Below are 25,287 nucleotides of genomic sequence, written 5' to 3'. Positions count from 1 at the left end.
CCAAACCATGGACAGAATTTGAAAATAATCAATATTAGAGACCAAGTATGTTACGACTCTGGTGGTAATGCTTCCTTAAAAAAAAAAATGCTAACAGTGCTACTTGAAAAAAAAAAAGTGCGAAAATTATTTTCGTTTTTCCAAGTTATGCCAAAAATTATTCTAGCCCAATCGATGAGGGCCTAGAGAAAGGTCAACGGCTATGGGGAAAGACTGTTTGCACGGACTGAACAAAGTTAACTAACAAACGACACAAGGATTCACGTATTTGACAGCTATGTTGGAAATTTAGCATAATTACCCTTACACCGCAACATAATTAATACACTCGTGGTTTATGGTTTTTCGATATCAACTGAATGAATGAAATCCGGGGAGGGGTACCATCAAAGAAACAATTTTCTGATCGTGTGTGGCGCTTTAGAAGCGTTAATTGCTTTTAATAGCTCTGCATCGTGGGATTTCTCCTCGCGATCGGGTTTATTTCGCTCAGTAAACAAGAACCACAGAAATCTTAGGCGCGAACAAATTATCTTTCCAAGCTAGGAGACAATTTCGGTGACAATTTCCCAGCACCGCCTCTTGTGATTCGGCATATTCAGTTGTGTTTGGAGCAAGCAGCAACTCAACATCGGTTTCATGGAAACAGCTATAAATTTTCCAAGCAAGATGAAAGCGGACGATCTTAAAGGTAAATAATTTTGTTATGATTACTTTATTACATTTTTATTATTTCAGTATAACGTTGCTTGTGATTTGACACACAAAATAATCGTACAGTACACTGAAGCTTGAACCCGGCTGATCTCTATTTAAAAACTGCCAAACATTGGTCATCGATGATGCCGAATCACGACCAATTAAATTGTAGCCGGCTGTGACAGAAATGTAAAAAATACCAGTAGTATTTTAACTAGCAAAGGGCTCACGATTACTCAGTATGGCGTGCTACTGATTGATAACAGATTTCGCTTATATTTTAATTCACGATTCATTTTATTCCTAATATTCGGTAAGATTCGCTGTGTTTCTTCATTTTTTTCTTTCTGTGTGATTTTGTATATGTGTATACTTGCCTTTCAAACGCTGGAACATTCCTTTGAAACTAAGACACCGAACATTTATTCTAGCAGGATGTGATTAGAACGCTTTGAATCCGTGCCTCACCAATTCCCAACGTACTGGCAGACTATTTTTCAGTTTTATATCGAAAACTGGACACCCATTGCCAGAAATTGGGGACAAGATGGCGGCCGCGCCTGCGCACCTAGGTCCTAATGGCGGCCAAATCGTGTAAGAAAATGTATGGAGAGATAAAAACTTTCTCAAAAAAAGCCAATACGAGCTCACGGGTATTCAGTGCGCGACTTGAATTATGATTAGTACAGTAAGAGCTACGTATCTCATTGTAAAACGGCTGAATACACATAGGTTCACTTACTTCCCGAGATGATCGCTTTCATCGTTCATTTTACACACTATTTCCCCATACATTGTATTAAAATCCTGCTGAAGTCATGCCAAACACTCGTCCACTCCAGTCTGAACCCTTCGATGGAGTCAATTTGCGCGACTCGATATAAATTCATCAATGTCTATTGCATTTAAATCCACTGAAAAAAGTATGAATATGTCCCTGCAAAATGCTTCCAAAGTCTCTCATTTTCCCGTCTCGGACGCCATTTTCAAATGCCTCATTTCGGTCGAAGAAGGGAAGGAAAGACTCCAAACTCGGAACTTCTTTCCAGCCACCATTTTGTTTGTTGCTATAGTCCAGCGATGTTTGACGGGATAGAATTAGGTTCCAAACCCCCAATTTATAAACCAGGCTTGGTTCTTTAGCAAGTAAATACGCGGGAAAAACGAACACAAATTTTAAGAGTGTGCCGCCGGTATCAAAACAAAGTAAAAATGTCTGAGATTCTTGACGCTTACAAAAAACAGAAGCAAGAATGGGCACTTAAAGTAAATTCAGAATGTAAATAGGTCGAGTGAGCTCAGACTGCTTAAAATATGGTATGGAACACGTTTCGCTCGCGAGGTTTGCTTACGGCCGCCATTTTGAAAACGAGATACCGCTGTTCATTAATCGCGGGCGTGAAATGTCCCCGATTTCTGGTAATGCCTTATTTGCCCTCTTCTTAACTTTGGAAAGGTTCATAATTATAAGAATAAAATTGCTAAAACGGGTTTATATCATGCAAATTTTACAACTGAATCTTTATTCCTTGAAAACAATTACCGTAAAGATTTTTTTAGCATCCGCTAAGAAGGGCGTCAGTTATCACGGGCAGGAACCGAAAAAAGTGAAATTCTTGCGTGTGATATCACTGTTAATAGAATACTAAAAGGGTTTCTTTGCAGTTTCATAGCCACAAATAACGTAATAAACTGATAAAATTATTGCCGCGGAACTACAATTTACACCAATTTACGGTTAACTGAATAGGCATTTCTTTCATGGCCAGTGACTGTGTGGCTCGATTTTCGGGAGAAAATTGTATCTTTTTTTGGAAACCTTTCTCTCTCAAACTTCAAAAAATCCTGCCTAGCTTAAGGAAAGCTTATGGAGGGAATTGAGAATTTAAAATGTGTAGATATATTTTGACACTGTTCTAATTTATAATTGTGTGGCCGAAAGATTGCATTTATATGATCCGCAAAATAGAATTTGACGATATCTGAGTAAAAAGCCACTAAAAATGGTCGTGACCAGTAGCAGTTTTAAAGTTGTGTGTTTAGCAGAAGAGATAATAGTAGAATACAACTAGCTTTAAAACGTTTTGGCATTCGACATTCAGTATCTTCTTGTTAGTATGTACATTCGGATAAATCGGTCCGGCATCATAAATTTCGTTTAGAGGGTTTCCTCAAAATAGGAAGAGGTAACAAATTTCTGATTACAATTTTCAGTCAGTTTTAAGCCAGATCCAGGCGTTCAAATATAGTTCACAGCGGCGCGAAATAAATTGCGATGCGAGTAAATAATAAAGTGACGAGACTGGCACCTTTAATTCTCGTTTTTCCAGCTCGCAGTATTTTTTGTTCGCGCTAATCAGTTGCAGTTAGCCTTCATTAGGACGCCAGGTAGCCATCTTATTAGCCTCTGTTGTTGAACCGTGATATACACGCATATTATAAGAATTCCCTTCCCATCCCACTGCCATCACCAGTTGAGATTGCAGTCTCTAATAACCTTGTTCAACTGCACTCAAACCGTCTTTCAAAACGAGAAAAATCACCCTACCTCCGCGTATGAAGCTGAATCCATCGAGCTCACTCAGTCTGGTTACATTGGTGAGGGTGCGCTACCGTTCTCAACTGACTTACTTTAGCCCAACTACCTTAGCCGGAGTCAGTTAATCTTTCATGTGGTGATTCTCCGGATATTGTGCATGATACTAAAACTTCATTTAAGACTGAATTCAACCTCTTGTTAAACTCCACCTGTAAACTTTCCCTCGTTCCGTGCCATCAGTGTACCTCATTATTTTTCTCGACTAATGCAGATAACTAATTAAATTATTTTGCAAAAACTCTATTCCCTGAATCGGAGAAATAAATCGTTATGTCGTTTCCGCTTTTTTCAATATATAACTACTTCCTTATCTTACTCAATTGTGATATGCGCATTTAATTTCACTCCATTTTTTTTTAATAAACTGAGTACCGACTATTTTCATAGTTGTGTTTAATTCAGTTTATAATAAAATTTCGATATAACGCGCGCGCTGATTGGTTGAAACAGCGTGCTTTATCAGAGTACAGATGCACGGAGCAACGGTGTCACGCCATCATTAACCCGTTTGTGAAATTCCTGGACTTCTCTCTCGGTTTTATTTATTTATTATTATTATTATAGTTTTTCGATACAGACGTCTTTTATAACCTAGAAAACGTAAACAAGCTGGATATAGACCATCCTGTGCGCATACAAGGTAAAAAAACAGTACAAATAACACGGTGATTGAAAGTGAAGCTACCGAAGAAGTTCGCGACTAAAACACAGAGCCAAGAAGAAATATAAACAAATTTAAAACAGAGATTTGCAAACATGTCAACCGACGAAATGGTCGAAATTACATCGAAGGCAGAGACGATAAACACCAAAGATAGCATAAAATGGACAGCTCAAGAACGAAAAGATGTAAAAATGTCACAAGCTTAAACAAGTGTTGAAAGGTCCCGTAAACGCTCGTTAGCTATATTCTCGTACAAAAAGATCAAACAAAAAATTGAGAGAACTGAAAATTTAATTAGCTAACGAATACACAAATATATAAGCTCACAAGATCCTTACATTTTTGGTGCAAGTTCTATCACGCCGCATCATGGCCACCTCCGCTCACCGCAGTGAAGCAAGCCTCAGAAATTACAACGGTCGCCCTTCGAGTGAACAACTTACAGCTTGTTCAGATATCCTCTCTGGAGCATTGAGTGGGAAGCCACAGCAGCCCTTTTCCTAACGGTGTCAACAGTTCGAGCACTCCTCTTGCTCCCGTGAATTCGACTGTTGTTCATTCACAAAACACAGCGCACCAGTTGGTTTATTACCGGCCGCAAGCTTTAAAGCAGTTTGTTTTCGAATTGCCATGTTGATGACGTCCGGATTTTCACGAGCCACAAATCCACCTGATTTCAATGAACATTTTACTTTTCCATCCTGATTTTTAAAAGGGAAAACTGAAGAAGCGCTGACGCTACTGGCGTTACATTCGAACTGAGCAAAGTTTGTAAACCTTGATGCCTTGTTTTGACATGTCTGACAGCTTTCGTGTTGTTCAACCAATCAAATCATTTGAACCATTCTAACAAGGATTGTGATTGGCTTATTTTAGCGTGCTTTATCAGAGTACAGATGCACGCTGACGCCAGATCTGTTCGTTCGGAAATGAAGTTGGTTTTGAAAATGAGGGTGAATGCGGGGGGAAATAAAAGAATTCTTTATCATAAAACAAATAAAGAAGCCTCGGTTGTGCTCTGTTCTGTTGTAAAGCACTTAGGAAGCGGCTAGAGCACTCAAGAAGTAGGGAGAAACACTCGACTACGTCTCGTGTTTCCCCCTACACTTCTTTCGTGCTCTAGCCGCTTCCTGCGTGCTTTACAACAGAACAGAGCACAGTCGAGGCTTCTTTATTTGTTAAGTAGAATTTTAGCTGCAACCGTTTCGTTACTGTAGCCACTCTTTTTGAAATTCATTACAGAGTTGACTCAACAAATCCAGCCGACTTTTTTGATATGGCCGTGTTTATTTGTTCAGAGGCAATGAACGAGAACATTAAGCAAAATTAGTAAACCTTGATTGCCTTTAGCTAAATGCAACTTACTTAAGGTCTCCTCATTCTTCGGTCGTTTAATAAATTTACCTAAGCCAAGGCTGTTTCATATGTTCGGATTCTTTGGTTAAAACCCTAGGAAAAAAATTATTTCATTTATTATTATTCAAATACACTTCAGACGCAGCTATTGTTATCGAGTGAACGCTAGCTCGCTTTCTCTCACACTTCGCTGTTGCGAGGCTATATGCCGTTAAAGAAAACACTAGATTTTTTTCACAATTTAATTCGTATTCCTTAGGTCAACAGCCTAACAGCCTGTTATACAATAATTCGTGTTGTGTTTTTAAAAGTTGGAGCTGAACGATCGAAGAGACGCCAAAGCCACAAAACGGACACGTCAGTAAAGGTGGAGTTCTTACTGCTCATGCGCAAACGACTAGTCATTTGTTGTCTTACTACTTTGGCAAAATTAACAAGTTATCTCAGTAGAAATACAGTAAATGAATAAACATTTACTTTCTTGGTTAGTCTGTTTACATTTAGCGCACTAATAGTAAAAACAAGCTTCATGACATGCGCAGTCCAAAGTAAACACAGCGGCAAAAAGGCGATTCTTTGTGATATAATGGATTAATTCAGATTGAAATTATATTGAAATTTCAATATTCAGAAAAAAAAGTCCAAACGCGCTAGATATTTGGTGAAAAGAAAGAAGTCAAGATTACGGAAGAGAAAAGTTTCCTTTTTTCTCCAAAATAGCCAATGGATTATTCTTTACCTTCTGCAATAAAGATGAACACAGTCTGCGATTATTTATCAGAGCGAATGAATCTAGATACGATAAAGATCCAATTATCTTGTGTCAGCAAAAACAGTTTATTAGTGAGTGTGGTGTGGTTCAATTTGTTTGAAACAGTTCTGTAAAATTATTTTATTATTATGCCTTCAGCTGGTATTAGTATCGAAGTGGTTTGTGGACGACTGTGGTAATAGCTATATAAGTAAACAAAGTTTTAACAATAGTTAGTTTACCATCCGTCTTTCAGTAGCTATCGGCAGTTAAGCTCACTAATCACTATGGAACGGAGTTCCTAGTGGTCTGATAATTCAACAACGAAGCGGTTAATGCTGCCATGATTGAACGCGTTTGTCACCGGCTAAGAATAGTAAAACTGCCATTGCTGTGTTTACCGAGATTAACAATTAATGAATTTTATAACAGCTGCCGAGTTCAAGTTACTCAACTTAAATAACCTGGTTACGAGATTACACCAATTGAAATAACCGAATAAAAATTAACGAGAAGAGCACTGTGAAAGAAAGAAGGAACATTATTTTGGCGTTACGTAAATGAAGAATGCCACTCGACTTATTCTTGGTTTTCACGTGACGTCACCAAATTCTAGAATTCAAAACTGGGAGGCCTACAAAATTTTTACCTTCATTCAAGGAAAGATTACCTAAAAATATGTCTGTTCACAATTTCTTAGCTCGATGTCGTGCTTCCTTTTGAAAATAGAACAGTTTCAATTTCTGAGTTTCCAACGTGCGTGACATCAGGAGCACGGCCGTGACAGAGCTTTTCCGTATCTTAAAAATGACTCTTCGTGTGATTTTCAGCATTCTAAACAATTTAAGTTTTAGGAGAAATATTAATCTAAACATTCGAAAATTCACAAGGGCAAACAAACATCTTTTCTGGCAAAAGTGAACCCCAGATGTTTTTTCCTATTTCCGGCCGCCATGTTTGTGCCCCTCAGAGGGACACAAACATGGCGTCTCCATACTAAGCTCTATAAATTTATGTGGAACATTTGGTCAAATAACTCGAATACGGAATGCCACACAGATTTGACACTTGGACAGATGCCTTATTTATTTATCCTCTATACCATGTCAATTTCTTTACTTCATTCATGGAATGGTTTCGATTTTTTTTTTCAATGGCGTGACAGTGAAAACCGAGAATTGTAAACCAGGCAGCTACTTAGAACGGCTCACATTATTGGATGAAAACACTTTAGCGCAGCAAGGGGCAAACAACAGAAACAATAGAGCTAAGTGATACTGCACCGTTTGTAACGCCTCACATTATTGGTTGGAGAACAAAGAGAACAAACAAAAACACAATGGACCCTAACCGTGGAAAAATAGAGCTGTCAATACAGGTCCAACAAAATTCTAACGATTCTAAAGAGCTGCGCGTTATCTGAAATAACATGGTGGACAAAAACTTGGCTTTGCATTGATTGATTCAATTTGATTGCGGGGATTCAACTTAAATATTTTCTAATACGTCATTTGAGACGGTCACAGTCTAGTCGATATTATTTTTATACATTAAAAGAACAAACTGGGCGAAAAATTCAACCATAGCTTACTATTACTTCCGTTTGTTATTTTTGACAGTTACCATACCAGTCTCTTGTTTCGGTGGATGCTTACGTCACTTATACACGAAAAAATTCTCGCCCATCTCCCAGCCTTATGCCCCTCGATATCGACTTTACATCACAACCCTACTTCGGTATACAGAACGAAGGTTGTTATTCTCTTGTCTTTAAATTTAAAACGCTACGATGTACGGGAAGCCCATCAAAACTGCCCCAGCAGTAACTCCGCGCGGCGGCGTGCGTTTGGTGGCCGTGTTACTGATGTGTTGTGCCACTCTCGTTCACATATCCGCCATGGATGAAACTCCAGAAGGATTATGTCGACGAGAAACCCAAAACTCCGAGCGAGTCTCCGCTGATGGCGCTGAAGCAACCGGAAAGGAGTCCTTGCTGCATCGCGAACGAAGAGCTGTTAAAAATATCGCGGAGTTGCAAAAACGACTACAAGCCATGGAAGAAAGGTATGCTCTCAGTTGGTTCCATAGTCTTGCAATTTCAAATTAATTGAAACTGATATAAGAATGCAGAATATATTGATTTTTTTTTAAACAGAAGTTTGAAATGAACTGAAGAATTTGCAATGAACCCAGTCTGCCGTTCTTCAGCATGATTAAACCTTTTTACTATGTAAGAGAATCAAAAATAGTTGCGGAGGTAATGTACAGAAAATTTAGATCAGAGTGTCCTGTTATTAACCGCAGTGTGAGCGATATTTGTCTGTTTAATTTGGAGTATAAAAGAAATTGGTCACCATTTTATTCCCAAGATAAAAGACTCGATCGTTTTGACGAGGAAACATTTTGAAGTTATGAATGTGTGAATTCCATAAATCAGATCACCAGAGATGAAGAACATTTTAGCTTTCAATATTTGAATTCTGGAAACGGACTGAAATCCGTTTTCTCGATTTTTTTCTTTTTTTTTTTCTTTGGCTAAAATATGCAAAAATACAGGTATTCGAACAGGTCATTACAAGACACATTTTGCTACAAATTATCGTAAAATATGCGCAAAAATAAACCAAAAACCAACGTCATAAGCAAATTAGAGTTTTTAAGGAGGGAATGTTACCATGTCAACTTAGTCAATCATCCTTTCAAGGTTTCCTTAGTAGCGCAAAGTAACAGAAGGATCTTAGGCATTGTAACCGTGTTATCTTCTGCACCTTTTTGCTTTCTTCTTTTTTTCCTTTTTTTTCACTTTTCTTGTTCTTATTAAGTGCTTCTTCATTTTGCCCTTTGTTCATGATTTTTACCTTTTTTTTCTTTTCTCTCTTATTCTCTTTCTTCTACTTAGGTTTCCATTCCTTTTCTCATGTTTTTATTTTTTTTTCTCACTCTTTTCCTTTTACTCAGCCTCCCCTCCTTTTTCCCTTTTTCTTCTTCTCTTTCTTTTTTTCTTTCTCACACTTTTCGTTCTACTCAGCTATCCCTCCCTTTTTTCTTTTTATTTTTCTTTCTCAATCTGTTTCTTTTTCTAAGCTTTTCCTCCTTTTTGCCTTTTTCTTCTTCTTCTTTATTTCTTTCACAATTCTTATCTTCTTCTTAGCTTTCTCTCCATTGTTGTCTTTTTCTACTTTTTCTTCTTTATTTCGATCTCGCTCTTTCCCTTCTACTCAGCTTTCCCTCCTTTTTGCCTTTTTCCTTCTTCCTTTTTTTTCTTTCTCAATCTTTTTCTTCTTCTCAGCTTCCCTTCCTATTTTAATATTTTCTCTTCTTTTTTTAAACTCAATTGTTTCCTTTTTCTCAGCTTCCCTTCCTTTTTTCTTCTTCTTCTTTTCTATTTGTCAATCTTTTCTTCCTTCTCAGCTTCCCCTCTTTTTTTGCCTTCTTATTCTTCTTCTTTTTTCGTTCTTAATCTTTTCCCCTCCTTTTTGTCTTCTTGTTCATCTTTTCTATCTCGCTGTTTGTCTTCTACTAAGCTCACCTCCTATTTCCCTCTTTCTTCTTCTTCGTTCTCTATCTTTGTCCTCTATTCAGCTTCCTCTTCTTCTTTTTTTATCTTCTTTTTTTCTTTCTCAATCGTTTCCTTCTTCTCAGGTTCCCCTCCTTTTCGTCTTCTTCTTCTTCCTCTTCTTCTTTTCCTATCTTTGCCTTTCACTCAGCTACCCCTCCCGTTTTCCTTGTTTTCCTTTTTCTTTATTTTCTTTTTCACTCTTATTCTACTTCTTAGCTTCCACTCCTTTTTGCCTTTTCTTCTTCTTCTGTTTTCTTTCTGAAGCTTTTCCTTCTTCTCAGCTTCCCCTCCTTTTTGTTATCTTCTTCTTCTTCTTCTTCTCTTTCTTCTTCTTCTTCTTCTTCTTCTTCTTCTTCTTCTTCTTCTTCTTCTTCTTCTTCTTCTTCTTCTTCTTCTTCTTCTTCTCTTTCTTCTTCTTCTTCTTCTTCTTCTTCTTCTTCTTTTTCTTCTTCTTCTTCTTCTTCTTCTTCTTCTTCTTCTTCTTTCTCGCTCTTTGCCTTCTACCCTTCTTCCCCTCCTTTTTTGTTTTCTTTTCTTTTTTTTCATTTTCTTTCTCACTCGTATCCTACTTCTTAGCTTCCCTAGCTCCTTTTTGCCTTTTTTTCTTCTTCTTTTTTTCTTTCTGAAGCTTTTCCTTTCTTCTCACATTCCCCTTTTTTTTGTTTTCTTCTTCTTCTTTTTTTTCTATCTCTCTCCTTGCCTTCTACTCTATTCCCCCCTCCCTTTTTGCCTCTTTCTTCTTCTCCTTTTTTTCTTTCTCTATCCTTACCTTTTAGTCAGCTTTCTCTCCTTTTTTTTCTTTCTTTTTATCTTCCTCTTTTTTCTTTTTTAAACTTTTCCTTCTTCTCAGAATCCACTCCTTTTTCCTTTTATCTTCCTCCTTTTTTTCTTTTTCTCTTTTTTTTTTACTCAGCTTCCACTCATTTTTGCCTTTTTGTTCTTCACTATTCTTCTTTTTCACTCTTTTTCCTTCTACTTATCTTCCCCTCCTTTTTTCTTTTGTCTTCTTCTTCTTTACTATTTCTGACTCTTTTCCTTGTACTCCGCCTACCCTCATTTTTGCCTTTTTCTTCTTCTTTTTTTTCTTTCTTAATCTTTTACTTTTATTCGGCTTCCTCTCTTGTTTTCGTTTGTCTCTTTCATTCTTTTCCTTCTTCTCAGCTTGCCCTCCTTTTTGCCTATTTTTTCTTTTTCTTTTTTTCTTTTTCAATCTTTTCCTTTTATTCACTTTCCCCTCTTCTCTTTTTCCTTTCTCAACCTTTTTCTTCTTCTTAGCTTGCCCTCCTTTTTCTATTTTTTTCTTTCTCAATCTTTTCAATCTATTCAGCTTTCCCCCTTTTTGTCTTTTTCCTTTCCTTTTTTTTCTTTCTACCCCTCTTCCTTCTTTTAAGCTTCCCCTCCTTTCTGCCTTTATTCTTCTTCTTTTTTGTTTCTCAATCTTTTCCTTTTTCTCATAATCCCCTTCTTTTTCCCTTTTTTCTTCTAATATTTTTCGTTCTTAATCTGTTCATTATACTCATTTTACCTTCCTTTTTTCCTTATTCTTTTTTCTTTTTTTCTTCTCAGCTTAAACTCTTTTCTGTATTTTTCTTCTTCTTCTTCTTCTTCTTCTTCTTATTCTTCTTTTTTTTCTTTTATTCTTTCACGCTCTTTAACCCCTACTCAACTTGCCCTCCTTTCTACCTTTTCCTTCTTCTTTTTCTTTTTAATTTTTTTCATCTCCGCTTCCTCTCCTTTTTACCTTTTTCTTCTTATTATTCTTTTCTTCTTCAATCTTTTCCTTCTCCTCAGCTTTCCCTTCTTTTTGCCTTTTTCTTTGTCTTCTTCATCTTTTTTCTGTCTCACTCTTAACGTTCTCCTCAGCTTCCCCTCCATTCTAGCTTTTCTTTCCTCTGCTTTTTTTTAAACTCTTTTCCTTTTACTCAGCTTCCCCTCCTTTTTGCCCTTTTGCTCTTCTTTTTTTTTTTTGTCTTACTCTTTTCCTTCTACTCAGCTTCCCTTTGTTTTTGCATTTTAATTTTTTTTCTTTCTTAATCTTTTCCTAATTCTCAGCTTAACCTCCGTTTTTTTTCTTTTTCTTTCCAAATCTTTTCCTTCCTCACAGTTTAACCTCCTTCCCGCTCTTTTCGTTCTTTTCAGTTTCCGCTCATTTCTCCTTTTCTCCTTCTTCTTTTTTTTTTTTATTTCTCAATCGTTTCCTTCTGCTCAGCTTCCTCTCCTTTTTGCTTTCTTCTTCTTCTTCTTCTTCTTTTGTTTTTTTTCTTCTTCGTCTTCTTCTTCTTCTTCTTGTTCGTCTTCTTCTTCTTCTTCTTCTTCTTCTTCTTCTTCTTCTTTTTCTTCTTCTTCTTCTTCTTCTTCTTCTTCTTTTTCTTCTTCTTTTTCTTCTTCTTCTTCTTCTTCTTCTTCTTCTTCTTCTTTTTCTTCTTCTTTTTCTTCTTCTTCTTCTTCTTCTTCTTCTTCTTCTTCTTCTTCTTCTTCTTCTTCTTCTTCTTCTTCTTCTTTTGTGTCACTCTTTTCCTTCTTCTGAGATTCCCCTCCTTTTTGCCTTTGTCTTCTTTTTTTTCTGTCTCACTCTTTTCTTTCTACTCAGCTTTCAATCCTTTCTGCCTATTTTCTTCTTCTTCTTCTTTTTTTTTTTTTTTGTTTCTCGATCTTTTCCTTCTTCTCGGCTTGTCCTCCTTTAATCCTTTTCCTCGTTCTTCTTTTTTTGCTGTCTCACCCTTTTCCTTCCTCTCAGCTTCCAATCCCATTTGTCGTTTTCTTGTTTTTCTTTTTTGCTTTCACAATCTTTTCCTTTTCATCAGGTTAACCTCCGTTTGGCCTTTTTCTTATTTTTCTTTTTTTCTGTCCCACTCCTTTACTTTTACTCTGCGTCTCCTCTTTTTTGCCTTTTTCTTCTTTTTGTTGTTTCTTTCTCAATATTTTCCTTCTTCTCAGCTTCCCCTCTTTTTCCCTTTTTCTTCTTCTTTTTTTTTTTATCTTTTACAATCTTTTCCTTCTCCTCAGCTTCCCCTCCTTTTTGCCTTTTTCTTAATTTTGTTTTTTTCTTTCTCAATGTTTGGCTTCTTCTCAGCTTCTCTTCTTTTTGACTTTTTCTTCTACTTCTGTTCTTCTTTCTCACCCTTTTCCTACTTCTCACCTTCGCCACCTTTCTGGTTTTTTTCTTCTTCTCTTATTCTTTCTCAATTTTTTCCTTTTTCTCAGCTTAACCTCCCTTATGCCTTTCTTCTTCTTCTTCTTTTTTTCGCTTTTTCCTTATTCTCAGCTTCCCCTTTCTTTTTGCCTTTTTCTTCTTCTTCTCTTTTACTTTGTCTCTCTTTTCCTTCTACTCATCTTCCTTCCCGTTTTGTCTTTTTGTTATTTCGCCTTTCCCCCACTTTCCCTTTTTCTTCTTCTTTTTTTTCTCAATCTTTTCTTTCTTTCCAGCTTCCCTTTTTCTTCTTCTTTTTATTCTTTTTCACACTTTTTCTTCTTCCCAAATTTCCCTCATTTTTCCCTTTCTCTTCTTGTTTTTTTCTTTCTCAATCTTTTCCTCTTTCCCAGATTTCCTCTCTTTCTGCCTTTTTCTTCTTCCTCTTGTTTTCTTTCTCAATCTTTTCCCGTCTACTCATCTTCCCCTCCTTTTTGCATTCGTCGTCGTCCTCGTCTTCTTCTTCTTCTTCTTCTTCTTCTTCTTCTTCTTCTTCTTCTTCTTCTTCTTCTTCTTCTTTTCTTTTCTTTCTCAATGTTTTCCTGTCTACTCAGCTTCCCCTCCTTTTTTGCCTTTTTCGCCTTCTTTTTTCTTTCTCAGTCTTTTCCTTCTTCTAAGGTTCTCCTTGTTTGGCTTCTTCTTCAAATTTTTCTTCGATTTTTTTCTTTTTCTTTCTTTCTCACTAACTCTTCTTTTATTTACGTTCTCCTTCGTTTTCTCTTTCTCTTAGTGTTCTTCTTCGTTGTTTGCCTCGTTTGTTCGTTCTTGTCCTTCTTCTTCTATATATCCTCTTAAGTTCCCCTTCGTTTATCTTCTTTATCTTTTTCTTGTTCGTCTAAACTCCGCTTCGTTTTCTTGGTAGTTTTGTCTTCTTCTTTAATTTCTTCTTCTTTTTTCCCTTGTATACTCGTCGTGTTATACTTACAATTCATCTCAATTTTTTCTTTTTTTCTGACCCTTTTTCTTCTACTTCTTTTTGCCTTCTTTTTATCTAGTTTCTTCTTCTTCTTCTTCTTCTTCTTCTTATTATTATTATTATTATTATTATTATTATTATTATTATTATTATTCTTTCTTTACTTTCTCAGTCATCGTCCTCTTCTTAAGTTTTTCTTTGTTGTTTTCTTCTTCTTCTTCTTCCTTTCTCCTTCTCGTTTTTTTCTATTTAAGGTTTCCATTGTTTGTCGTCTTCTTCTTGTTCGTCTCCTTCTTCTTTTCGTCCTCTCCTTCTTGGGTTCTCATTCTTTTTGTGTACTTCATCACCACCATCATCTTCTTCCTTTCCTTCTCTCTCTTCTTCTTTTGCTTAAGTTCTCCTTCTCCTTGTCTTCTTGTTGTTGTTTTCTTGATTTCTTTCGTTTTTTCTCACTTTTCTTTTTGGACTGTGGTTCCACATTCTTTTTGACTTCTTTTTTTTTTTCTTTTCTCTTTCAGTCTTTTTCTTCTCTTTTCATTTCTTCTCTTCTCCTCTCTTCTCTTCTCTCACTCTTCTTCTTCTATTTAAGTTTTTCTCCTTTTGGTCTTTTCTTTCCTACTTACTTCCTTTCTTTTCTTTCTCACTAGTCTTCTCCTACTTAAGTTCTCCTACTTTTTGTCTTCTTTTTGTTCTTTTCCTTCTCACTTTCTTTGTTCTTCTTAAGTTCTCCTAATTTTTGTGATACAGAAAACGAGCTCGAACGACTAGCACCGGACCCAGGTCTTTAAAATGGTGCCTTTAGTGTGAGGAATAACCCGTCTGGCCAGCCTGTTCTGATACATGCAAAGCGCCACATTAAACTTTACTAAGTCATGTTATGTTAGTTCACACATACTTTTTCATATCTACACTCTAATTGTTACGTAAACTTAATGACTAAAGCCGTATATATCTTGCCATATTGTGTTAAGACTGGGTGACGAATCAGAAGTAAAACATAACCCCAGTTCTGCAAATGGTGGCTGTATTCGCAGGCTTGACCATTCCTTAACTGTTTTATCTTTTTGTCACAGACACAACAAAACTACAAGCTCAATGGAAAAACGGTTTCAAGAAATGGAGACAAAGTTCATGAAAAGGTATATTTATTCTTTATAGCTCTAAAAGGTCTCATAATTTTCTGTTGTGTAGGCTTTTAATTATATCTATTTTCTGAGTTTGAGCTTTCATTTTATTTTAACTGACGTGTTGTCACGGCAACCCCAAAAGCAAAATGTTATAATGCATCATCCTTGTGCAAACATTTTGTTCTTATCTTTCATTTGATCATGAATGGTCACATTTAGCCATACCATCCTAAAGCTTTAACCATGCTTTGCAGTATTATAAAGACGGTGTCGTCATAAATTGTTACTTAATAGTTAATTTGTTGTCCTGTCACAATTCAGAGTTTTATTTACGGCGTTGCACACATTCTGATTGGCAGCGTACAACAGAGAAATGTGCTGCTCGGTATTGAGCTTTCAATGCTGGTGTGTTTATCCGAGTGTGAAAGGTTTCTAATTGGCTAATACATTTGTCCACTTACGATCTTTCTGCAGACTTGATGCCATGGTACACGTTCCACCTCGATCAAGTGACTCGTCGCTTTTGGCCTACCTTCTTGGTTGGTATTCTTAAAATAAAAATTATAAAAAATACATATCTAAATAATAGCTTTTGTTTTAACTAAGTGCCAAAACAACACCAAGGAGAAAATGTTTATTTGGTTACTTCTTAGTGACGTGAACTGCCTGAATCAGCTTGAGAAAATACTGAAAATATATCTAACCTACTTAAATGATAGGTAAGCGTTTGAAGTTTATCAGCAGTATACATAGAAAACCGTTTTTGTGAAAAAATAAAGTTGGCTTATGACCCCAATGAAAATAACTTGAAAAAATGTTTAGAACTGGGTGGAGATTAGAGATCATGAAATTACGAGGCAGCCAGGTGTTTTCAAAGACTTAAAAAGGTGTCAAAATGGTCACTTTGGTGACTTGTACATGTTAATCTTTTTATTTCAGTAAGGGATGGTCGATATCATGGTATAGGACGGATTGGACCACCTGGACCCCCAGGAAAAACAGGACCAAAAGGTATAAAAAAAAAGACTGCTGCCTGCTAATAGTTAAAAAAGCTGTGACCACCTTAACCAAAGGTTTGTTCTTGAATCAACAATTTGAATAATAAAATTTAATGTTACAAGGCTACTTTCTCAGTGGACTGGACAAAACAAAGTAGCTTGCTGTAACTCAGGATGGATTTCAGGATTTCAACTAAGCAAATGTCGTTTACTTTTCCTTCTGTTCATAAAGGAGACCAAGGAGCTGTCGGCAGGACTGGAGAAAAAGGACAAACAGGGAAGTCTGGCGTCAAGTATGTGCGCTGGGGAAGAACCACGTGTCCTAGTGGTGCTGATGTCGTCTACAAAGGTACAAGGATTACAAAACGGTCTCTTTAATTTCATTCAAAAACATTTTAATGTATACAAAATAAGCCTTCTTACTAATTATTTATAATTTATTATTAATAATCTATTGTGAATGTATCAGGGAAAAAGTTTACTACAAACAGGAAAATGTACCAGGCCATTGTGGAATCTTCTTACAGGAATTCAGTTGAGAAAACATATTACAGCATTTAATTTAGAGCAGATTCCATTTGAGTGTTGTAAAATCAAAACTTAACTTTATAAGTAATAAACCAACCAGAAACGGATCAAAACTCAAAGCATGTACACGTAACTGGCGCCAAAATGGGGGCTATTTCATTTTTTACCAATCACACAGGGTTTTGCAAATCAAAATCAATCAAGGCGTAAATTAGAGGGGTATCGAATGGTCCCTTAAAATTTTCTAGTGCTCGCAAAATTTGGCCTTCACTCCATTTGATCGCAAAAATCAAACGAGTGCTCGTTTGCTCGTGCTCGCAAAATTTTCGCAACTACCCGCATGCTCGGATTCTCGTTAAAGTTTGCTCGATTGCTCAAAATTCTGTAAATCGTGCTGTGTAGGGTTTTTGGTACAGAAATAAGTGTTTCTCTGCATGGTGCTGAACTTCAATGAAACTGGCTGTCAAGTTCATTTGATAGTCATGACAATAACATAAGTTAACGTAATCATACATGCCATATCCAGGATCACGATAAGACGTAAAACTTAAAGTGTTGCGTATTGCTAGTATAGGCGCATTCGCATTCTAATAAAAACAACCCCTTACCACCGATTTCATTGATACGTGACCCTCGAATAAAAACTTGGAGGTTCGCTTCCGTCAATCATGCCCTCCTTAGATGGTGTTACAGGAATGCCGCTCTTATTTTCAAAAAATATAGCGGCCACTGAGTCGGCCTGTTGAGTGGACAATGATCTTCGAAAAAACCTGGATATTGTTCAATACGTCATGTGCTGTAAATGGTAAAAGGCGATCAATATCATCTACTGCATGCCGTTTATTTATGCCGATTTATGCGATTCTTTTTTCACCTACCGTCCATTTGTCTTGCTTTTCCCGTCCGGGTTGGGTAATCAACCGTGGAGGTATTTATGTCTATTTTCCGAATTTTCTTAACAAATGTCAACCCCATGTGCAGAAGTCTTGCTATAGCGCTCGCGCTCAACCCCTGCACGAGCAAATACACCACTCGCCAACGTAAACTTGAAGGATAAGAAGCAACCATGTCGACCGAACAGGCTACACATGGGCCGCCATATTTTTGAAAACAAGAGCGGCATTCCTGTAACACCATACAAGGAGCGCATGATTGACGGAAACGAATCGCCAAATGCTCGCGGGAGTTTTTATTCGAGGGTCGCGTATCAATGAAATCGGTGATAGGCTTTGCTGCAAACGAAAAATTTACGAAGTGCTCGCTGCCTCCCAGGTGTATCGTGCTCGCTACTCTCAAGACAAAGTTGATCACTGCTCGTGCTCGCGAAGAAAACCCCAGTGCTCGCGAGGACCATTCGATAACCCTAATTAGTTTTAAAAGGCGCAAATTAAAATATTATAGATGGTACATTCTAAATATAATTAATATATAATGCCCAGGTTTCAAGGAATGCAAACATTCTGCAATGTACGTGAGAATGTAAAAGTAAAGTTGAGAATGATAAAGTAAATTTCGTGTCTATTTACAATAGTAAAATCCATATATCAATCATCAGTATATACAATAAATGTGGCAAAAAAGTATATCACAATGAGCCAATGTGAGAATTGAATAAGAGCACAATCACATACATGGAATTTGGAGTCAGAGAAGGGGCAAGTCAAGCAAGGGGTTTTAGACAATGTTCATTTGTGCCCGAGATGAGTAGAACCAGCAAAATATTTCATAATTATCGTCACACAAACTAATTAATGCGTTCCAACGCTGTTAAGTGCGCCTGGAATTCGCCGCATCCATTATGGTCGCGAATTCCCCCTTTGCTATAGGCACAATCTCAAATTAACGATAGCAGGGATTACACTCATTCAATGTGAAAGTAAGATATTTTAGTTTGTTAACTTTTGAGTTTATTTACAACAATGCAAATTCAGTTTCTGCCGACGAACAAAGGAACAAAATAATCTAGACAATCTAGTTACGAAGCACGCCTATAATAGTACTTTGTGCAGGGTTATCTCATTCTAATTTTCTACTTACTGTTATCAGGTATAATGGGTGGTGAGAGTCATAGCCACTACGGTGGTGGAGTAAACTACCTCTGTCTTCCAAACAATCCAAAGTATGACAAGTATAAAAACGGAGGGCAGAACGCGGGATATGTGTACGGTACAGAGTATGAAGTCAACCAGTACAATGGAGATCCCTTCAAGAAAAGTCTCCATGACCACGAGGCACCTTGCGTTGTGTGCTTCACCAAGTCACGTGGCTCAATGCTGATGATGCCCGCACGGAATGACTGTCCATCTGGTTGGACCGAGGAGTATCATGGGTACCTGATGACTGAACATTATGGCCACAGGAAGTCACGTGACTACATCTGTGTTGACGGCGATCCAGAGTACGTTACTGGTAGCGGAGCCAACAAGGATGGTGCCTTGCTGTACCCTGTGGACGGGCAATGTGGCTCACTCCCGTGTGGTCCATATGTCGCCGGACGTGAGTTTACATGCGCTGTGTGCACCAAGTAACGAGAAAGTTCGCCTTTTACAGTGGCTGCCACTGAGTTACAACAAGAAAAAAAAAAGTGATCTAATATAGTAACGTGATTTACCGTACCCTAAAGAAGAAACTAGATGTAATGCACCGCTTAGCATGGGTTAGTGAGTAAGCAAAGCTATTGCTCATGTATTGGTGTGTAAAAAAAAGTAGTGACAATAAAAATAAAGTACAATCATTGATAAACGGCTGCTTTATTTACTTACTCAGAGTCCCTGATGCTTTTCAGGGGCACCCAACAGCTCATTTCGGTAATGCACCTATTATCGGTTATCCTCTGTGGAGCTACCTCTAGAAAGTAGTTTGATAAATTCCAGCAAATCTCTAATCTTCACACTCATGGGTTGGTAGAGCATCGATGAGGTTCAGCTGCTTAAGTTGCGTACATTTAACAATTATTCACCGAAGTGGAAAAGTGAATTGAAAAGATTAAATTACTTACCACTTAATGCCTTTGAACCAAACTTTGTTGCTATTTATGTATTTTTTTAACAGCCGCCTCGTTTGTCGAAATAATTTTCCCTTAAGTAACCGTGGCGAAACGGGCAGCCATCTTGTTTCTCTTCGGCTGCTCGGAGGTGAATAGTGCTTGGCTAATCACCTCCGAGCTAGCCAATCAGCGCGCGCGAAAAGTACTATTCGCTTGTGTGGTATATACTAAAACCAATTATCAATAACAATGGCATATTTGGAAACACCGAGCTGGCCACTTTAGTCTAACTCGTACGTATTAATATATGCCAGTATTAAAATTCGCAGATCACTGGATAATCAAATTCTAGATTTAATTGATTGGTTTAGTGGCCATGCCAATCATTATACCCTTCCCACTGTAACTGTACGCGTTAGCAATAAAAGAAAATATCACTAAAATCAGCAAGATTTAGCAATATTTCCTGGTTTTTCTAGTAAAACGCGATAAAAGCATAGGCAACTTTCTAGTTAAATCCGACAATCAACATGGGAGTTAATGCGCGCGCTCGCGATGAAAACTTGTTCCTTTATTACAACGTCGACAACGTCATTACAATTTCGGGACCCAAGCAATCGATCTGTTGAAATCCGGCACTGATTGTTTTACATGGGATGATGTGATTGTTTGCAGTAAAATGAACTTTATGCAATAAGTTATACATTGGGGATATAAGAACCCGGGATAGGAAGGACACTACGCGATCGATTTCGCGAACACCTTCGAGACGTAAAAAGAAATAACAGAATATAAACTTAAGATAAGGTTTTTACTTTGCGAGTTTAAAGCTGACAGGATTGCTTGAGTATAAACGACTTTACTAAATCATTTACGATGTACTAAAAAAGTTTTAGGCTGAATCTGTTTTTCGGATGTCACATATTCAACAGAAAACAAACACGCAAAGCGACGACCAGTCTCCACATACACTACTTCACGGTAAAAATCTCTTAGAACTCTTTTATAATAAATCGTTTCTCACAGAATCACAAAAAGTTTGTCATCTTTGAGCTCTGAACTTTAGCGAATGGATAAAGGGATTAGTTTTTAAAGGAACTGTGATGCTGCGTCGGTTGGAGGGGAAACCAATGCTTAGTTTTATCAACATCGTTGATAAAGTAATTTGGCCACCGTAAAGAGATTCGAGTGCTGACGTGTTGAGCGCTAGTCCTTCAGAGTGAATAAAGGAATTGTGGGTTGTGTGTGGTGTATAAAGTAAATAGTGGAGTTACCCTGTTGGCAGGAGTATGGTAAGGTGGAAAACAAGAATAAATTAATTAGTCGAATGAAAAACGTTCGTTGATTCCGTGGAGCTGATTAAGCTAAGATTGTCGGTTTGTTTTTGTTCTAAAACGTTTGAGGTTGAGCCTCTTTTTGAAAACGTAAATTGCTCGCATTTAATGAAACACTTCAACCCTAGAAGACCAGATTAATCAGGCTATGTTACACTTGTTTTAGATTGATTTTTTAAGTAACACCACATGGCAAGTGCAGAAAAGACATTTCAAAATGTCTGTGGGAACGCGGATATCCCCAGAACCCTGTCATTAAAGCTTCGCCTTTCCATCATGGATCAGCATTCATGGCAATGACAAAAAAGCCTTGCTGCGACCCTGCTAAAAGATGTCACCTCGCAAAAAAAGAACGGCTTCTAAAATGATGACATTCAGTAATCCAGGTACTATAGCTTAACTTTAATATTGATTATAGATTATGCACGTGCGCTCCATTTTCAGAAGAAAGTAATAAAACTGAGTTCTTCTTAAAACTTACGTTCATTTTACGCTCTCTGCAAAACTGAATTATTTCCACACACATTTAATTACTCCAACCCCTGTTCTACTGGGTAAGCTTATGACCGGCGTGAGATGTTATGCAGAATGAAAATAGCTTGTCATGTTTCGTACGTACAATAAGATCAAAATACTCTTCGTGTGCGCACTAGTAGCGGGAGCATGAGGCAGTCTATGCTGTGTATCATAATAAGCGGAGACAATTTAGTCAGATTAAGTGGTATACGTACCAACTTTTAAACTGGACGTTTTGTCAGTAATTCTGTGCTAAATCCGGATATATCGTGGATCATTTCGGAGGCCTGCTTAAAATAAGAAAAGATGGAGCAGTCAAAGGGAGTTGCTGAAACCTCTCCAGTGTTGAGGAGTGTTCATTGTTTCTTCATTAGTGGGGATATGCATTTCACTGAGCCTGTCCTTTTCAAATGAAACGGGCTTGCATATGGCGGTCACTCGCCCCGCAATCTGTTTATTGACGATAAAATTACACTAATTCTCTATGATTGTCGGCCTCAAGACCTTCCCCGGCATCAAATTAAATGACCAGAAAAATTGTCACCCATGCATGAAACCAAATCGACCTCGCTGGCCAAATCGGCGAAGGTGGTTGTTCCCATTTTAAAAAGCATTAACCCAGCCATAAAACCTAAATATATTTAAAAAAGTCGTGAAAACTACTATACCCAAACAGGGTCCGCCACACTACAAAACAGATGTTGGTGTCTGCCTGCACACCTCTTCCTCAACCTTAAAAGACGGTCTCTTTATTGCATAGCCACCCCTCCATTCAGCAGTGAAAATGACAATGGAATGAGATTCAAACCTCAACGCTGACTCTTGCTAGCTGGATATTTCTGTGTCAACTCAAGTTTTAAAGCCAATAAAGTTTTGTCGGTACCGTTCATGAGCACTCGGATTTCCTATTTCCGAGTATACCTTTGTCACTCACTGAATAATACATCATTCTCATTCGAGATAGTTGAGGTTTAAAATTTTCTTTTGCCCAAAATGTTAACAGGGAGGCGTCTTGGCGTAGTGGTTTCCAGTTCAGTGTAGCTCCGTTTTATTACTAGTCAAGAACGTAATTTTCATTCAAAATAGATGAGTCTTCAGGGCCGGACATAACGGGGGGTGGGGCAGAAGGGGCAGCTATTAAAGGAATTTTTTTTTTTTCTAACATGGTGTTTGAGTTTGCTGAGCTATGATTTCTTATAGCTATATTAGTCCAAAATCACAAGAAGATCGACTAATTGGCTGAAAAAGTCTCCCTTCGATGTGAATTCCAAATAATTATTGCGGAAAATCTTTCGAAGCAAAGGCAAGTATAAATTTCCTTGTGAAGATAATGATTTTGTAAGTTGGGCTGCCTGTGGTTGGAATTGTGTAAATAAAGAGTGACTGTAGGTCCAGTGGATTCTTACGTCAAATGAACATGAAAAAGTTCTCGCCCATGCCTCAGTCTAATGCCCCTCGATATCGATGGGGCATCATAACCCTACTTCGGTATACAGAACAAAGCTTGTTATTCTCTTGTCTTTGTATTTCAAACGCTACGATATACGGAAAGCCTATGAAATTTCCCCCAGCAGTAATTCCGCGCGGCGGCGTGCGTTTTGTGGCCGTGTTACTGATGTGTTGTGCCATTCTCGTTCACATCTCCACCAGGGTTGAAACTCCCGAAGGATTTCGTCGAGGAGAACTCCGAGCGAGTCTCCGCTGATGTCGCTGAAGCAACCGGAAAGGAGTCCTTGCTTCATCGCGAACGAAGAGCTGTTAAAAATATTGCGGAGTCGGAGAAACGACCGCAAGCCATGGAATAAAGGTATGCTCTCAGTAAGTTCCATAGTCAGTTCCATAGCTAACGACAGTAGCAGGTTGCTCTCAAACAGCTCCAAAAGTCAGAGTGAGCGTTTTTTAATGAGCTGTACAGTCCTTCTACGGGTGTTATTCAAAACCACATTTTTCGGTCCGAAATAACTTTTTGCAGTCACTTTTTTATGTTTAGTACGACCACAGGTTAAGGAGCTGATGATGCAATCTATTATACTTTAACGGGGTTCCAGAGGAATACAAAAAGGTCATTTTTATGATTTTACTTCGCGGGGCCTGCAGTTTGTTGCTCTTGAATACACGCTCAGGATGGAGATACTCCTGGAACCAGTTTCGTATCCTCTTTAGCGGATGCTAATATTACACCTGCTTATACGGTTAAAAAGTAAATTGATAATGCAACAGAAACAAGTTTTAAAAGCTTCAAGAGTTTTATTTGCTTTCTACAGTGAACGATTTTGTTTAGTGCTCAGGACAAGGCTCTAGAAGACCACTACTATATTTGCACCTTCAGGCAAATGCACTTTTGGCTATAATCAAAACTAAAAGGTTTATCCTTGACCTGTCCTGCTTCACTTGGTGCACTCAGTGCATGTCAGCTCTCAGGCCACCAACATACGGTAGGCATGGCAACCAGCTGTGCTGCTTGTCAACAAGGTACAGGAGCGCGCCATTTTTGTTTGCGTGGCTTCCATGAACAAAATCGGCGTCCGCGTCAACGCAAATAAAATCACCAGATTCCCTGTGACTATGTTGTCATGACATCAGGTACTCCTGATACTCTTCGGTCCAGCCAAAAGACCAGTTGTTCTCAGCGAGTCGAAGGTCGAGCACTCTACAATGTATGCGTGGAGATCATGTTTTCACCTTGTAAAGAAACGCATTGCTGGTCGATGCCCTCAATTTTTTAAGAATTATTTTCCTTTTCACAAGAGCGTATGTAGTCGCACAACCGGGCAAAGTAACTACCAGGTAATTACCTTTGTTTACCGCAGGTTCGCACCGAAACCGCGAAGCGTTCCTTTTGAGCGGCTGCAATTGGCTACGGATTGTCAACGTGATTTTACTTTTTTTAGCTGTTAAAAATTTTATGTAGGCTTTTGTTCTTAACCTTGCGAATTAAGTCTTTTTACGTTGCTTTATTACTCAGGGCTCCCATTGATAGCAGGTCTGTTGTATATATGTCCTAAAGGGACTACCCTGTTTAAATAAAGGTGCTCAGTTCAGTTCAGAACTGTGATGCATCTGACTAGGCGTAACACACAGTGGGGCACGTGATTGATTTGTTCTTTTCTTTTTTTTCTTTTTTTTTTTTTTGGAATGGAGTACTCGAATAACTGATCTGCAGGAAGTTACCAAACTTTCTTTAAGTTGGATATCCATTCCAAACTAACCCATGAATGGCCAGACAGGTCCATCGACATTTTTAGTACACTAGGATGGTAATTATATAATTTAAAACAAAACTGGACCATCAGTTTTGGGTTTCTGCTGGGTTTCATACAGAAACCGTGTCGTTGAAATGCCACCAGATCTCCCTGACCGTGGTTTTTATTTTATTGTCACATTCATCCTAAAGGTTTTGTACTAATCCTCGTTTGGACCGATAGTACACTTTTATGCTTTCTCGTCGTCTTTGTCAGAAACATTTCTTGGAAAGGAAAAATGCTGTGGTTAAAAAGCGCGTGAGAAATCAACATAATCCCAAAACTTGTCTTGGCTCAGTTGAGTAAATACTCAAAATAATGCACGCCGTGATTTAAGTAACATTAACCGTGTGTTTACTGATAGTATATATCACACCTACTTACCCCCAATAAGCTCTTCTTTAAATTTCGGCGAGCCAGTTGAAAGAGACGGCGTTTGTTTCAAATCTTATGATCTGATGAATTTGAACACATGAAGGAAGTTAACCAACCATCAACTTTTGAAAGCGTCTACATACAAGATATGTGTCAGTATATTACATCGAGCTGTTAAGCCTGGTTTACACGTTCGACGCAAGCATAAGCATAAACACAAGCATCAGTACAAGAAACCTACGTGTAAACCGGTGCGACGCAAGCATAAGCGCCTTGTGCTTGCGCTTGTGCTTATGGTTGGGTCGTCCCGGTTTACACGCGCAACGCAACGACGCAAGCATAAGCATATAAGCACAAGAGAATGGAAATCATCCCATTCTCTTATGATTGTGCCGGTGCTTATGCTTGCGTCATTGCGTCGTACGTGTAAATCAGGACGACGCAACC

General features: G+C 38.0%; 3 protein-coding genes across 4 annotated transcripts in view; 2 read left to right on the top strand and 1 right to left on the bottom strand.

The window, feature by feature from the left end:
* The first annotated feature begins 566 nt into the window (after nucleotides 1-566).
* Nucleotides 567-25,287, top strand: part of LOC146484687 (uncharacterized) — a 37,575-nt gene continuing 12,854 nt past the window's right edge. The window contains exon 1 of the mRNA XM_085104435.1: nucleotides 567-691. The gene's annotated coding sequence lies outside the window, so the exon portion shown is untranslated. The remainder of the gene's footprint in view (nucleotides 692-25,287) is intronic.
* LOC146484688 (uncharacterized) lies at nucleotides 638-19,123 on the top strand. Of its 2 annotated transcripts, XM_085104440.1 has the most exons (7): nucleotides 638-691; nucleotides 7,689-8,133; nucleotides 14,808-14,873; nucleotides 15,336-15,400; nucleotides 15,801-15,872; nucleotides 16,092-16,208; nucleotides 18,434-19,123. In XM_085104440.1, the coding sequence occupies exons 2-7, from the start codon at nucleotides 7,859-7,861 to the stop codon at nucleotides 18,913-18,915; spliced, it is 1,077 nt and encodes a 358-aa protein (XP_084960566.1). In that variant the 5' UTR covers nucleotides 638-691; nucleotides 7,689-7,858; the 3' UTR covers nucleotides 18,916-19,123. The 2 variants fall into 2 exon arrangements, with proteins under 2 accessions (XP_084960566.1, XP_084960567.1); XM_085104441.1 differs by lacking the exon at nucleotides 638-691 and having other exon boundaries at nucleotides 7,311-8,133; nucleotides 15,336-15,370; nucleotides 18,434-19,119.
* Nucleotides 10,643-14,637, bottom strand: LOC146484689 (uncharacterized). Its single transcript, XM_085104423.1, has 2 exons — nucleotides 14,630-14,637; nucleotides 10,643-12,191 (listed from the first exon to the last, which is right to left on the bottom strand). Exons 1-2 carry the CDS (start codon nucleotides 14,635-14,637, stop codon nucleotides 11,834-11,836), a joined length of 366 nt encoding a protein of 121 aa, XP_084960549.1. The 3' UTR covers nucleotides 10,643-11,833.

The sequence above is a fragment of the Pavona decussata genome, unplaced genomic scaffold (assembly GCF_977016875.1).
Source record: "Pavona decussata unplaced genomic scaffold, jaPavDecu1.1 SCAFFOLD_31, whole genome shotgun sequence".
In the NCBI taxonomy this organism is placed as follows: domain Eukaryota; kingdom Metazoa; phylum Cnidaria; class Anthozoa; order Scleractinia; family Agariciidae; genus Pavona; species Pavona decussata.
Note: the sequence above shows the minus strand (reverse complement) of the source record. Positions and strands in the feature narration are given on the sequence as shown.

Excerpts from the sequence above, each read along its gene's own strand:
- LOC146484688 (XM_085104440.1), top strand. The coding sequence starts at position 7,859 with ATGTACGGGAAGCCCATCAAAACTGCCCCAGCAGTAACTCCGCGCGGC. Across the intron at positions 15,401-15,800 it reads GCTTTTGGCCTACCTTCTTG|TAAGGGATGGTCGATATCAT; the intron begins GTTGGTATTCTT and ends TTTTTATTTCAG. Across the intron at positions 16,209-18,433 it reads TGCTGATGTCGTCTACAAAG|GTATAATGGGTGGTGAGAGT; the intron begins GTACAAGGATTA and ends TACTGTTATCAG.